Here is a 10,793-nt window from a genome sequence, read left to right on the forward strand (position 1 = left end):
GCAGAGCCACAAGTGGCGGCGGGAGGGGCGAGCCGGAAGTGACGTATTCCGCGCGACGTGGGCGTGGCCTCGGGTCTCTTTCCGGAGAGTTCAGCCGCTCGCATGGAAGGTGCGTGAGAGAGGCTGGTTCCCCCGGGCGGGGAGGGTGAAATTGTGGGGACTGGGCGGGAGGCCCGGGGCCTCCGGGTTGAACGGGGTCCCCGCGTCGCTCCAGCCCAGCCCGCTGGCTCCGCGCGGGCCCTGCTGTCGGCCCGGGAGCCGGTGGATTAGGCCGAGCATCAGTTTTTCCATGTGTAGAACGAGTTGAACGCAAAAATGTGTCAGCGGATCCTGACGCTCAAGTCGTATTTGACATTACAAATTAGCATTAGCGGAGCACCTTCCCTGAGCGGCCCTTGGGTGGAATTACCAGGCACAGTCCTTTCCGCTTGTACTGAAAGCTGTCACTCGGCGAGTGCTCCCTGTGTGCCCTAAAGGGCTCGGAGGGCTGGACGGGGATCGACTCTTTGGAGCCACACAGCGATCCCAGGAGGTGATGTCAACAGATGGGGAGTGGGGCTGGAGGGCTAGGAGCCTCCCACCGTCCTCCGCCTCACTCTGCTCTGCCCTCTGTCACCGGTCTGTCTTTCCTACTAGCCTGTGACATTGTTGGAGTCAGAACTGGTTTTGGTTCCTAAGCATGTGCTGGGGGTGGGGCTGACAGGCGATGAATCAGATGTGATCCTGGCCTTTAAGGAGCCCCTACTGGGGGAGAGAACCCCTTGGATGATGGTATAGCACGGGTGGTACAAGCTGTTTCTCGAGTCAGCACACTTTATTCAACACCTACTGTGTGCTGAGGCTCTGAGAGGGCACACGGAACAGGAGCCCTTAACCCCGGGGATCTGATGCTGTCTCCAGGTGATGTGGTCAGAACTGAGTTTGTTGCTTGGTGGTGATGGAAAGCCACATGTTGGAGAGAGGTCTTCCTGCCTGCCAGGCCCTCACAGCTTTTCCGATATTATCTAACCTTTACGGCAACTCTTTGAAGTAGACAGGTCTTATCCCCATTTTACAGACGGGGCACTGGGGCTCTGAGAGGTTACTTAACTGGCGAGGGCAGCGCTGGTCTTCGGGGCCTGACTCCGAACCGCACCACTGTGAGTGCGCAGCACCCCTTCGGGGCCTCTCATGGGTTCAGACGTCCTCCTGTGGGCCACGAGCGGCCTCTGACGGGTTCTGAGTGGGGAAGGAGAGAGGGCACAGGAGGGCTGGAAGAGCCCAAACAGCCCGAGTGGGCTTTGGGTGGTCTCGGGGTGGCTTCCCATGGGGGATGGGATCTGGGTGCATTTTGGGGGGTGGGCAGCACTAGCCCAAGAAAGGAGAGCACTTTCTAGCAGAAAGAACTGCGCGTGGGAAGGTCTGTAGCTGACTCCACTTTGGGAGCTGCCAGTAGGTCATTTTGGTTGTAGATTATGGGGGTTCCGGGTAGGGGTTCGGGCAAGTGTTGAGGTGGAGAGGAGGTCAGGTCCTGAAGGACTTTGGAGGTGCCCTGCATCCTGGGCCAGCCTTGTCAGTGTCCTGGGCTCCACGAAGCACTTGGGAACCACAAAGCTCTGAGCAGACGTGAGGCACCACAGTGCCTGAGACCAGGCGATGAGAGAGCCCAGACTCGGGGCTGGGAGGTTTTAGCAGAAAGTCACAACTTCACCTGATTTCCAGCCTTTGAAAGCAATCGAAGTGGTTAAGGTAAAACTGTGTGGACCCGTTAGGCTGGAAAAGGACCCAGCCGTCTCTGGCGAGTCTTCAACTGCAAAAACCATTCTGTTCGTTCTTGTTCTCGGAACTTTTTTGGCCATCCAGACTTCCTAGTGTCCACGTGACTTACTTGTCCAGTTGATGCAGCCTTCAGTTTTACTGTGGAGAGTTCTGGGAACCTTTGCCCTCCAGCTGTGGCCATGAATTCCGTAACAATTGTGTTTCTTTTACTGCCCACCAGCAAAGACTCTAGGAAGTGCAACACCCAGAAAGCCTGTCTTATCTGTCAGCGCGAGAAAAATTAAGGACAATGCAGCTGATTGGCATAATTTAATCCTGAAATGGGAAACCCTCAATGATGCAGGCTTTGCTATTGCAAATAATATCGCCAACACGAAAATCAGCTTATTGTAAGTACAGCTACACAGCCCCTCCCAGCTCTTCATCCTTAATGATTGGGCACAAGTTTTGTGGGGATCTCTTATAGGGGAAGAGTGGTCTCTATCAACATGGACAAATTAAATTATAATAAGCAAAAAAGCAAGTGGTAAAATGAGACATGCAAGTATGAAGTGTAAATGTACATTTAAATACAAAATTACACTGTTCGGGGTCTGGCACAAATAACACCCCTTTTTAAATTATAGACTCTTTTATTACAAAATCATAAGCATGTAATTCTGTACCATAACAACATCACACTCAAGCACACCATGTGGCATTTTGGGCGACATGTTCAAATTAAAACTATAAATTAGTACGCTTATATTATTACCCTTCCAACCACAATCCAGCAGGCCTTACTCCTGCTGAACCCTGTACACTGTCCCTGGTTACATCTAAATATACAAAATACATAAAATTATAAAAACAGATCGGAGGGGTGCAGGCTCAGTTCATGACTTTGTTCTCTTCTAGGAAGAATAGCGTTGGGGTGGTTGGTAAGTGGGACCTTTTCTTCATAATGTTGCATTTTATTTTGCAACATTGTGATTTATAGTACGAAATATCTCTTTTGTCTTCCTCCCTGTTCGTGACACACAACTCCCAAACCCCTTATACTTTCCTAATAAACAAGAGCAATGGGAGACTCTTTCGTTATAATGTTTGGTCTTTTGTCCTCAAGTCGTCCCAGTTCCTGAAATAGCTCCAGAGTCATAAAAGTGAAAGAAGTGTCTTCTTGGGGGTGGGATGGGAGGGGAGTAATAGACAGAAAACTGTACTTGAAAAATAATTAAATAAAAAAATTGGGGGGGGAAAAAACAAGAAAGAAGTGTCTTCTATTCATAACAAGTCCCTTTCGACCATGCCTGAGTTTATATTAATAAGGTGACTTGTGGGAAGCCCTAGAGGATGCGGGTTGGTTGCCAGGGGAACCAACCAAGCAGCGGGGGGCTGGAGCTTTCAGCGCCACCCCTGTGGGAGGTGAGAGGGGCTGGAGGTTGAGTTAATCACTAGCAGTAGCAGCCACTGGCTCAATCCACCTGTGGGGTTTGGAGAGCTCCCGCGTGGGTAAATGAGAACACTTGATGTGCTGCAAGGGTGTCCCAAAGTCCACAGGGACAGAAGCCCCTCCGGGACCTTGCCCCACGTACCTCTTCGTCTGGCTGTTCTTTCATATTCTTTAGTGCCTTTTGCAATGACCGGTAATGCCGTAAGGGAACTGTTCTCCAGAGTTCTGTGAGTCACTCGAGCAGGGGTCACAGGACCCTCTGACGTACAGTCGTCGGTCAGATGACAGGGGACAACCTGGACCCAAGAGGCTCACTCTCGGGGACTAAGCCCTTCACCTGTGGGAGCCACTGCTGTCTCCCGGTTAGATCACATTTCTCAGTTATAATTCCATGCAGATATCCTCCTGCTTATGCGCCTCTAGGCCACCATTGTCCTCAAGCACATCAGGCACTTCGGGCCCCAGCCGTGTTTTCCTGTGGGATCCTGCTCAGTCCCATGAGATGCTCTGACTTTTCTCCCTTTTTAATAGGGAACTTTTCCCTTCAGTGCTGATTGTGACTCCACTTGATTATTCTCTTGCCCCATGGGTCACAGCCTTCAGTTCACAAAATGCGTTCCGAACTTGTCATCTTCGTGCCCAGCACTACACCCTATGCTGAGGAGGCCCCAGGGCCGGATGTAATTGACTTATCCTAGGGCAGAGTTGAGTAATTGACAGATGTATTCATTGCATATGTTAATGAGTCAACGTTTAATGACGTGAAACAGCATGTTGGGGAAACCCCTGACATCGTTCCCTGCATATTGCGATGTCTCGGGTTTACCCTAACCGGCTGAGGGGAGCTCACAGAAGGTGACTTGTTCCCCCCTTCCCCTTTGTCCAGGAGTAAAGACGAGGCCGAGCTAGAGAGCAGCAGCCCAGCCTGCGACGGAAATGCAGAGCAGAGGCCGCCCGGATACAGCGCGGAGCTCGAGGCGCTGTGCGAGGAGCTGCGGGCCACTGTGGCCGGTTTGGTAAGGCCCAGGGACCCAGCCCCTGTGCGTGCCGTCCCTGACTCCTGAGCGCCTCTGGCCCAGAGGCTCGCCTGGCACTGGGCCGTGCTCCATGCTGGGCGGTCGTTCCTGCTCAGACGATGGCTTCTCCCTCCTCAGCCTCCTCTGCCTGGTCCACAAGTCTTGATGTCCCCAAGATGCTGTCCTAGACCTTTGTTCTTTGGGTCCCATGTGTTGTCTGGGGCAATCTCGCCCCCTCGCAGGGCTCCACAGTAACTATTTTAAGGCTCTGTAGGCTCCCAGCCTCTCTTTTCGCCACTGGCTTCTGCTCAGTGTCGCCCGTGCGGCCAGAGGCAGGGTGGAGGCGAATGGCTGGGCTGCATTCCCGCAGAACTTTACTTATGGACCCCGAAGCTTGAATTGCATACTTTTCACGCATCACCAGATATTCTTTGGATTTTTTTCACCCACTTAAAAATGCAGAACCCATTCTTAGCCCGTGGTCGTACATAAAAGCAGGCTGCGGGCCAGCCGGCCTGTGGGCCCTGGGCTGATAAGTGGTTGCTCAGTGAACTGGTGACTGAAGTTCAGTGCCCACCACCCTGGCCACCGAACGCGGACACCACAGGGCACCTCTTTGCTGGGTGCAGGAATGAGGGTTTGCGCACGTCTGACCTTGAGTGACTACAGCGCACTTGTGAACCTTGCACTTCAGCCTTTGCTGGTGGAGACGTTTCCTAGACCTCACCTGCTTCCTTGCCTTTTCTAACAGAGTGTGTTGAATATAATTACATTTCTTCAGGAAACCACTTACTCAGATTTAGGATTCAAAGGAGTTTTTCAGGAAACAACACAGAACAGAAACAGACTCAAATACAGAGAACAAGACTGACAGCTGTCGGAGGGGGGGCGGTTGTGGGGCTGGGTGAAAAGGTGAAGAAAGCAGTCCCAAAAATGAAAACCTCTTTGACACAGACGACACTGCACTCCAAATACCACGTCCCTTGTGGGATGTGGGCTGGTTTCAGAAACGCCGAAATGGGAAAGTAAACGGCGCGTTGAGGACATCTCGGTGACGTAACCTTTTGTTTTAGATCGAAAAGCAACACCGACGTCAGCCATTTGGTGTGTGTGGGGCTGTTTGTCCCCTCTAAACAATCAGGGTTTTGTGATTGTCCTGCTGTTTGGGGACGCTCTCTGCCCTCTTGCCCTAGGTGAGCAGTGTCGTCTGTCAGCCCCACTCCCAGAAAGGCAGGGACACCGTGGGCGGGTTCTGTGATTCCAGGTTTCTCTACTTTGGCTCCCGATCCACACTGCGTCTCTGGTGGGCGAGCTCTGGGCCGGTGGGGATGACAAAGGCAGAGTGACCCACTGAAGATTACAATTAATTAGCTGTTGAAGACTGGACACTTTTACAGTGGTTTTTCCCAGAACCCGCTGGACTGTGGCAAGTACATGCGAACAGGATGGCGTCGGGCCTGCAGGACCCCTGCAGTCCTGACCTGCAGAAGCTTTTCTTAGAAGAGGGTGTGCCAGGGAGCTGCTGCCAAGTGTGGAGGAGAGAGCGAGCACTGGGCATCGAGGCTTGGGGTCAGGAAGCGAGGTCTCAGTCCCGGCTGCGTTCCTCCCAAGCTCAGCAACCTTGGGCACTTGCCCAGCTGTCGGGCAGGCAGGGAGTCTGCCTCTTGGGGTGGAGCCAAGGGAATTATTGAGCCCGAAAGGATCTGGGAAAGGAGTGCCATTCTTTAAAAATTAACGTTGGCTGAATTCAGTGCCAGCCGCTTCGGATGTCACTGGAGGGTGGTGGGAGGCCCGAGTGCAGGGAATGAAGACCTGGACAACTCGCAGATCCTTTTTATTTCCCCATGCGCATCAAGTTAACTGTGCTTAGGAGTGGGCAGTGTGGTCCTTGAGCCCTGTGCCACTCAAACCTGAGTTCCCAGTGGCTTCGCCCACCTGCTTTATGTGTGTGTGTGCATATTGAGTGTATCGGGGTGACACTGGCTGGTAGAATTATGTAGGTGTCGGGCGTACCGTTCTGTAATGTGTCATCTGTATGTTGTGTCGCATGCTCACCACCCCAAGTCAAGGCTCTTCCACCACATTTATCCCCCTTTGCGCCCACCCCCCGATGATCTCCACACTGTCGTCTGTGTCAAAAAGGTTTTTATGTTTTGGCTGCTTTCTTCGCCTTTCACCCAGCCCCACAACCGCCCCCCACGCCCCCGACAGCTGTCAGTCTTGTTCTCTGTATCTGAGTCTGTTTCTGTTCTGTGTGTTAGCTTATTTTGTTCATCAGATCCCACATGTAAGTGAGGTCACGTGGCATTTTTCTCTGACCGGCTGACTTCACTCCGCATGGTGCTCTCCAGGTCCATCCACGCTGTCGCAAAGGGGAAGATCTCCTTCTTTCTTACGGCCGAGCACCCAGTTGTGTTATTTAACAAACCCTTGCACGGCACCAGCAGGCAGTCTGTCAGACCGACCCGTCGCAGGGCCGCGGGGATGGCGTCTGCGCCAGGCACCAGCTTCACGCGGGGCCTGGCTGGCTACCCTGAGGCACCGCCAGTGTCTCGTCACTTCCTCCCGGAGCTCCTTCCTGGAAGGTGTGGGGCTGCCTTTCATCGTTGCTGTGTGATAAACAAGGAGACTGGCCTCAGAGAGGCAGCTCAGAGGCGGCCAGAGTGGGAAGTGAGCTCACTTGCTGACCGTCCTGTCTCGCCCTCCACACCGGCAGAAGTCCGCCTTGTGGACGAATCCTCCTCGTCTCTGGTGCTAAGAGATTAGTGCCCGTGGGAACTCTCGGGAGCTCTGTCTGCTCCAGGACTGGGGGTCAGGTTTAGCCCCGAGCAACCCAGGCAGCTGCCTGCCCGGAAGTTCGCTGTGCGCACAGTTGGTGCAGTTGAATTGCCGGGCTTCTGGTCTCCGCAGACCTAGGTTCCCAGCTTTGAAATCTTAGGGTGACTGAGCCTGAGACCGGAGGACATGTCAAGTCTTGTTATTACATCCCAAGTTACTATCTTTTCAGACAAAAATACAGGTGAAAATGGAAAAGCTGTCTTCAACTACCAAGGGGATCTGCGAACTCGAAAGGTACCACCACGGGGAGGACGGCAGACGGCCCCCGCTGTTCCACACGTGGCCCACGGCCCGCTTCGGTGAGTGCTTCCTGTGGGTTTGCAGGGCGGGGCGGGAGCCTGACCTAAATCAGGAGGGTCCGTGCGGAGGGTGGAGACGGGGCATCTTAAATAGAGCATTTGTTCTCGGCTGGAGTCACCAAAGAACGCTGAAGCGTAACTGGAGACCCATGAAACAAGCCGCCACGATTGGCCCTTTACAACCAATGAGTAGAATAAAGTCTGCCGCTTCTGCAAAGACAGCAATCTTGACTTTTTTTAAAGGTTTTTTCCCCCATTTTGTTTTAATGAAAAAAATAAAACTTCAGTGAACCTCATGAAATTCATTCAGGCAGGAAAAAGACTGCTTGAAAAACGGAATTCATTACTTTAGTAACCTCTATGAGACACTGTTATTTTTAGCTTTATTAGTTCAAAAGAAGGGCTAAGCTTTTTGATATCAACATGAGATCGTGCTTTTCAATGAGGGAGGAAAAGGTAAAGCCAGCTAGCCTGACGTGTGCTGAAACGCTGTCGGTGGGAGGTTAACCGACTGTTTACAACCGTTGCGGGTTCTCAGTAGTCGGGGAGAAAGGGTAGGGTCGCTTTCAGTCGCTTTCAGTCGCTTTCAGTCGCGGCACTTGCCGCAGCCCCTCCGGCTACCGGCACCGGCTACCGGTGCTTAGTCTCGGTGCTGTTGCTGGCTCTGGGGGGCAGCGAGGAGCGTGTCCGAGTGGCCGCCCTTCCCAGGCAAGGGCGCCTGCTCACTTCCTGCCGTTAAAGGGAGACTCGCATGTTACAGACGAGGTTGCCCGCCAGCTCTTGGCCATGTACCAGGAGGAGCTCCTCCTGAAACGCACCATCGTCGGGGAGCTGGCGCACACCACGGACCGCAACCTCACCCTGACCTACCTGTCCCTGTGGCTGCACCAGCCCTGCGTGCGGAGCGACAGCAAGCTGCTTCTGGAGAGCATGCTGCTCGAAACGGGGCACCGAGCTCTGTGACCTGCCACCACGGCTGCACGCATGATTTCCAAGCCCCGCCTGCACCGCAGGCTTCTGCAGCCCCCGCTTGGACCAGCCTGCAGGTGGGACCCACGCCCGTACCCCAGTGCCATGCCCAGGCTCTGGCACGGCCACCCGCCCACCTTCTAGGGTCTTCCAGACGGGACCCTTTCACCAGCTCCCTGCGGCCTCTCCAGACACACTCGTTAACTGCTCACTCAGCGTCATGTGTCCCTGTCACCCATGAGGACCTCGGTGTGAAATAATGAAATAAATGAGCCCCTCAACAGAGCCACAGAATGTTCCTGGTTTTATAAACCAGGTGTATTTTATGTGGATCACGTTTGTGTAGCGAGTTCCTGGTCTGGTATTTCTACTTTATACTTGTCTGTATTGTTTGAATTTTTGAAGCTATATTAGTTTTGTAATTACAGCTGATGTTTAAAATACCACAGGGTGACCTGGGCATCGATGGCATCATGGAAAAGAACGCCCTCTATAAAAAAAATTGCCTATCCGCAACCGAGTGATGATTCTTCCGCGTGGCTCTCCTATCATAAATCTTATAGTTCGGCAATATTTGCAGACACACATTGGGAGGGTCAGTGCTGCCGTGCTCCCCGGGAACAGAAGCCTAAGAAATTTCACGCTGTGGGATATGGGGTGGAGCCTCACAAAACTGAAGTTCTAGCCCCAGAAACAAGGGCTTCCCAGGGAAGGAAAGAACATGTGCCACAAATAAAAGGCGTGGTTCCGGGCGGGGGCTGTTTTGAGAAGTCGGGTGTTCTCACTGTGCAAGTCGACCTCTCAAAAGCATTTAAAAGCAACAATTTTTAGAATTTCTCTTGCCTCTGCCTTTGCAGTATTTGCTAAAATCCAACCATATAAAAGTCCCCCATCGTACGTCTTACAGGCTGGAAACCGCAAGGTTGGCGTCTGAGCCAGGGCAGGTGGGCAGGGCCCCCGAGGCACAGGTCTGTCAGCAGTTTTACGTTTGGGGGACGCTCCGAGACAAATGCTCTTCAGAGGAGACATGGAACAATTTCTAAGATTTCTAGGCCTTTCTAGGCCATTTCCTGTTTCTTGGTGCCTCATCCCCCAGACACCAAGGTGCCCAGGAGAATTCATGGAAAGGATCGATACCACGAAGGACAAACGGAACTAAAAGAGCTGAGTGAGGAGCACACGACCGAGGGGCATTCACCCGGAGATCTCGCACAGGGTGTCAGACTGACCAGGAGAGCTCCGGCTGTGCACTCTGCTGCATTCCACAGTCTGCACAACTCTAGACATAATCTGCAAAACAGCTTCTCTCTGTAAGAAACCATGAAGTCCTGAGAGAGCCACCAGCAGACTTCCGACCACAGTGGCCGAACCGCAGTTCCCTCCCCTGCCTCCAGAAACCCTGCCCAGTAGGCAGTAAAGGGATGGAAAGTACCAGCAAAACCGAACAGGGTTGGGGGAAGGCTTGGGGATGAGCTCATGAAAAGTACCTTTAATTAAAGCTAAAAACATACATATGCAAACATATATATATAAAACTCCAGGAAATACAAAAGCATAAAAATCGCAATGGCCCTGGCTGGTGCGGCTCAGTGGATTGAGCACCGGCCTGTGAACCAAAGGGTCACCAGTTGGATTCCTGGTCAGGGCACACGCCTGGGTTGCGGGCCAGTCCCCATTAGGGGGCATGTGGGAGGCAACCACACACTGATGTTCTCCCTCTTTCTTCTTCCCCTCTCTCTAACACTAAATAAATTAAATCTTTAAGAAAGAATCACTGTGTACCACACAGAGCTGAGCTGTGCCCAGCATGTACATGTCAGAAATGAAGAGGGGGGCTGCTTTCTTTTTAAAAAAATCTGAGAAAATTGACACTTTAAACTATATGCATGTGTGAGTTTGTTAAAAATAACTGAAGAGCAGTCTCAGTTGGTGTGGCCGGTGGACTGAGCACCAGCCTGCAAACTGAAGGTTCACTGGTTCTATTCCCGGTCAGGGCACATGCCCAGGTTGCGGACCAAACCCCCAGATGGGGGCATGCAACAGGCAACCAATCTATGTTTCCCTCCCTCTCTTTCTCCCTCCCTTCCCCCTCTCTAAAAATTAATTTAAAGAAAAAAACAAATAGCAAAAAAGAAAGAAAAGCAAGCGAGAAAAAACTCCAAGGCCATTATCTGTAGGAAAACCAAAGCTTACAAGAAAATGTCCTTATAGCTAGAGGCTCAGCAGTGAACAATATTTACACTTAAGTGTACGAAGCAAGTCCTGACTTAACACCAACGTGTGTGACAGACGACTGGGGGGGGAGGGGCATGTGTGTTTTCCGGCGGGGGGGGGGGGGCTGCGCTGTCCCCATGTGTCAGTGATTCGTCCGCGGATGACAGCTAATGGACAAGTCAAAGCAGCAGGGCAGCCGCAGTCAGAGGGCAACTGAGGGCCGAGGTCAGGGCTCGCACTGCTCATCAAGGCCCTTTGGTAGCACTG

The 10,793-nt window shown here is 52.6% G+C and overlaps 1 protein-coding gene across 2 annotated transcripts; it reads left to right on the forward strand.

The window, feature by feature from the left end:
• The first annotated feature begins 11 nt into the window (after positions 1 to 11).
• On the forward strand, positions 12 to 8,832 carry CINP (cyclin dependent kinase 2 interacting protein). Of its 2 annotated transcripts, none has more exons than XM_037031766.1 (5): positions 12 to 109; positions 1,979 to 2,147; positions 4,077 to 4,206; positions 7,214 to 7,343; positions 8,085 to 8,832. In XM_037031766.1, exons 1-5 carry the CDS (start codon positions 103 to 105, stop codon positions 8,570 to 8,572), a joined length of 924 nt encoding a protein of 307 aa, XP_036887661.1. In that variant the 5' UTR covers positions 12 to 102; the 3' UTR covers positions 8,573 to 8,832. The 2 variants fall into 2 exon arrangements, with proteins under 2 accessions (XP_036887661.1, XP_036887662.1); XM_037031767.1 differs by having other exon boundaries at positions 16 to 109; positions 8,104 to 8,404.
• Positions 8,833 to 10,793: the final 1,961 nt, after the last annotated feature.

The sequence above is a fragment of the Sturnira hondurensis genome, unplaced genomic scaffold, assembly GCF_014824575.4.
Source record: "Sturnira hondurensis isolate 20B ecotype Veracruz unplaced genomic scaffold, ASM1482457v3 Scaffold0021143, whole genome shotgun sequence".
Taxonomy (NCBI): Eukaryota; Metazoa; Chordata; class Mammalia; order Chiroptera; family Phyllostomidae; genus Sturnira; species Sturnira hondurensis.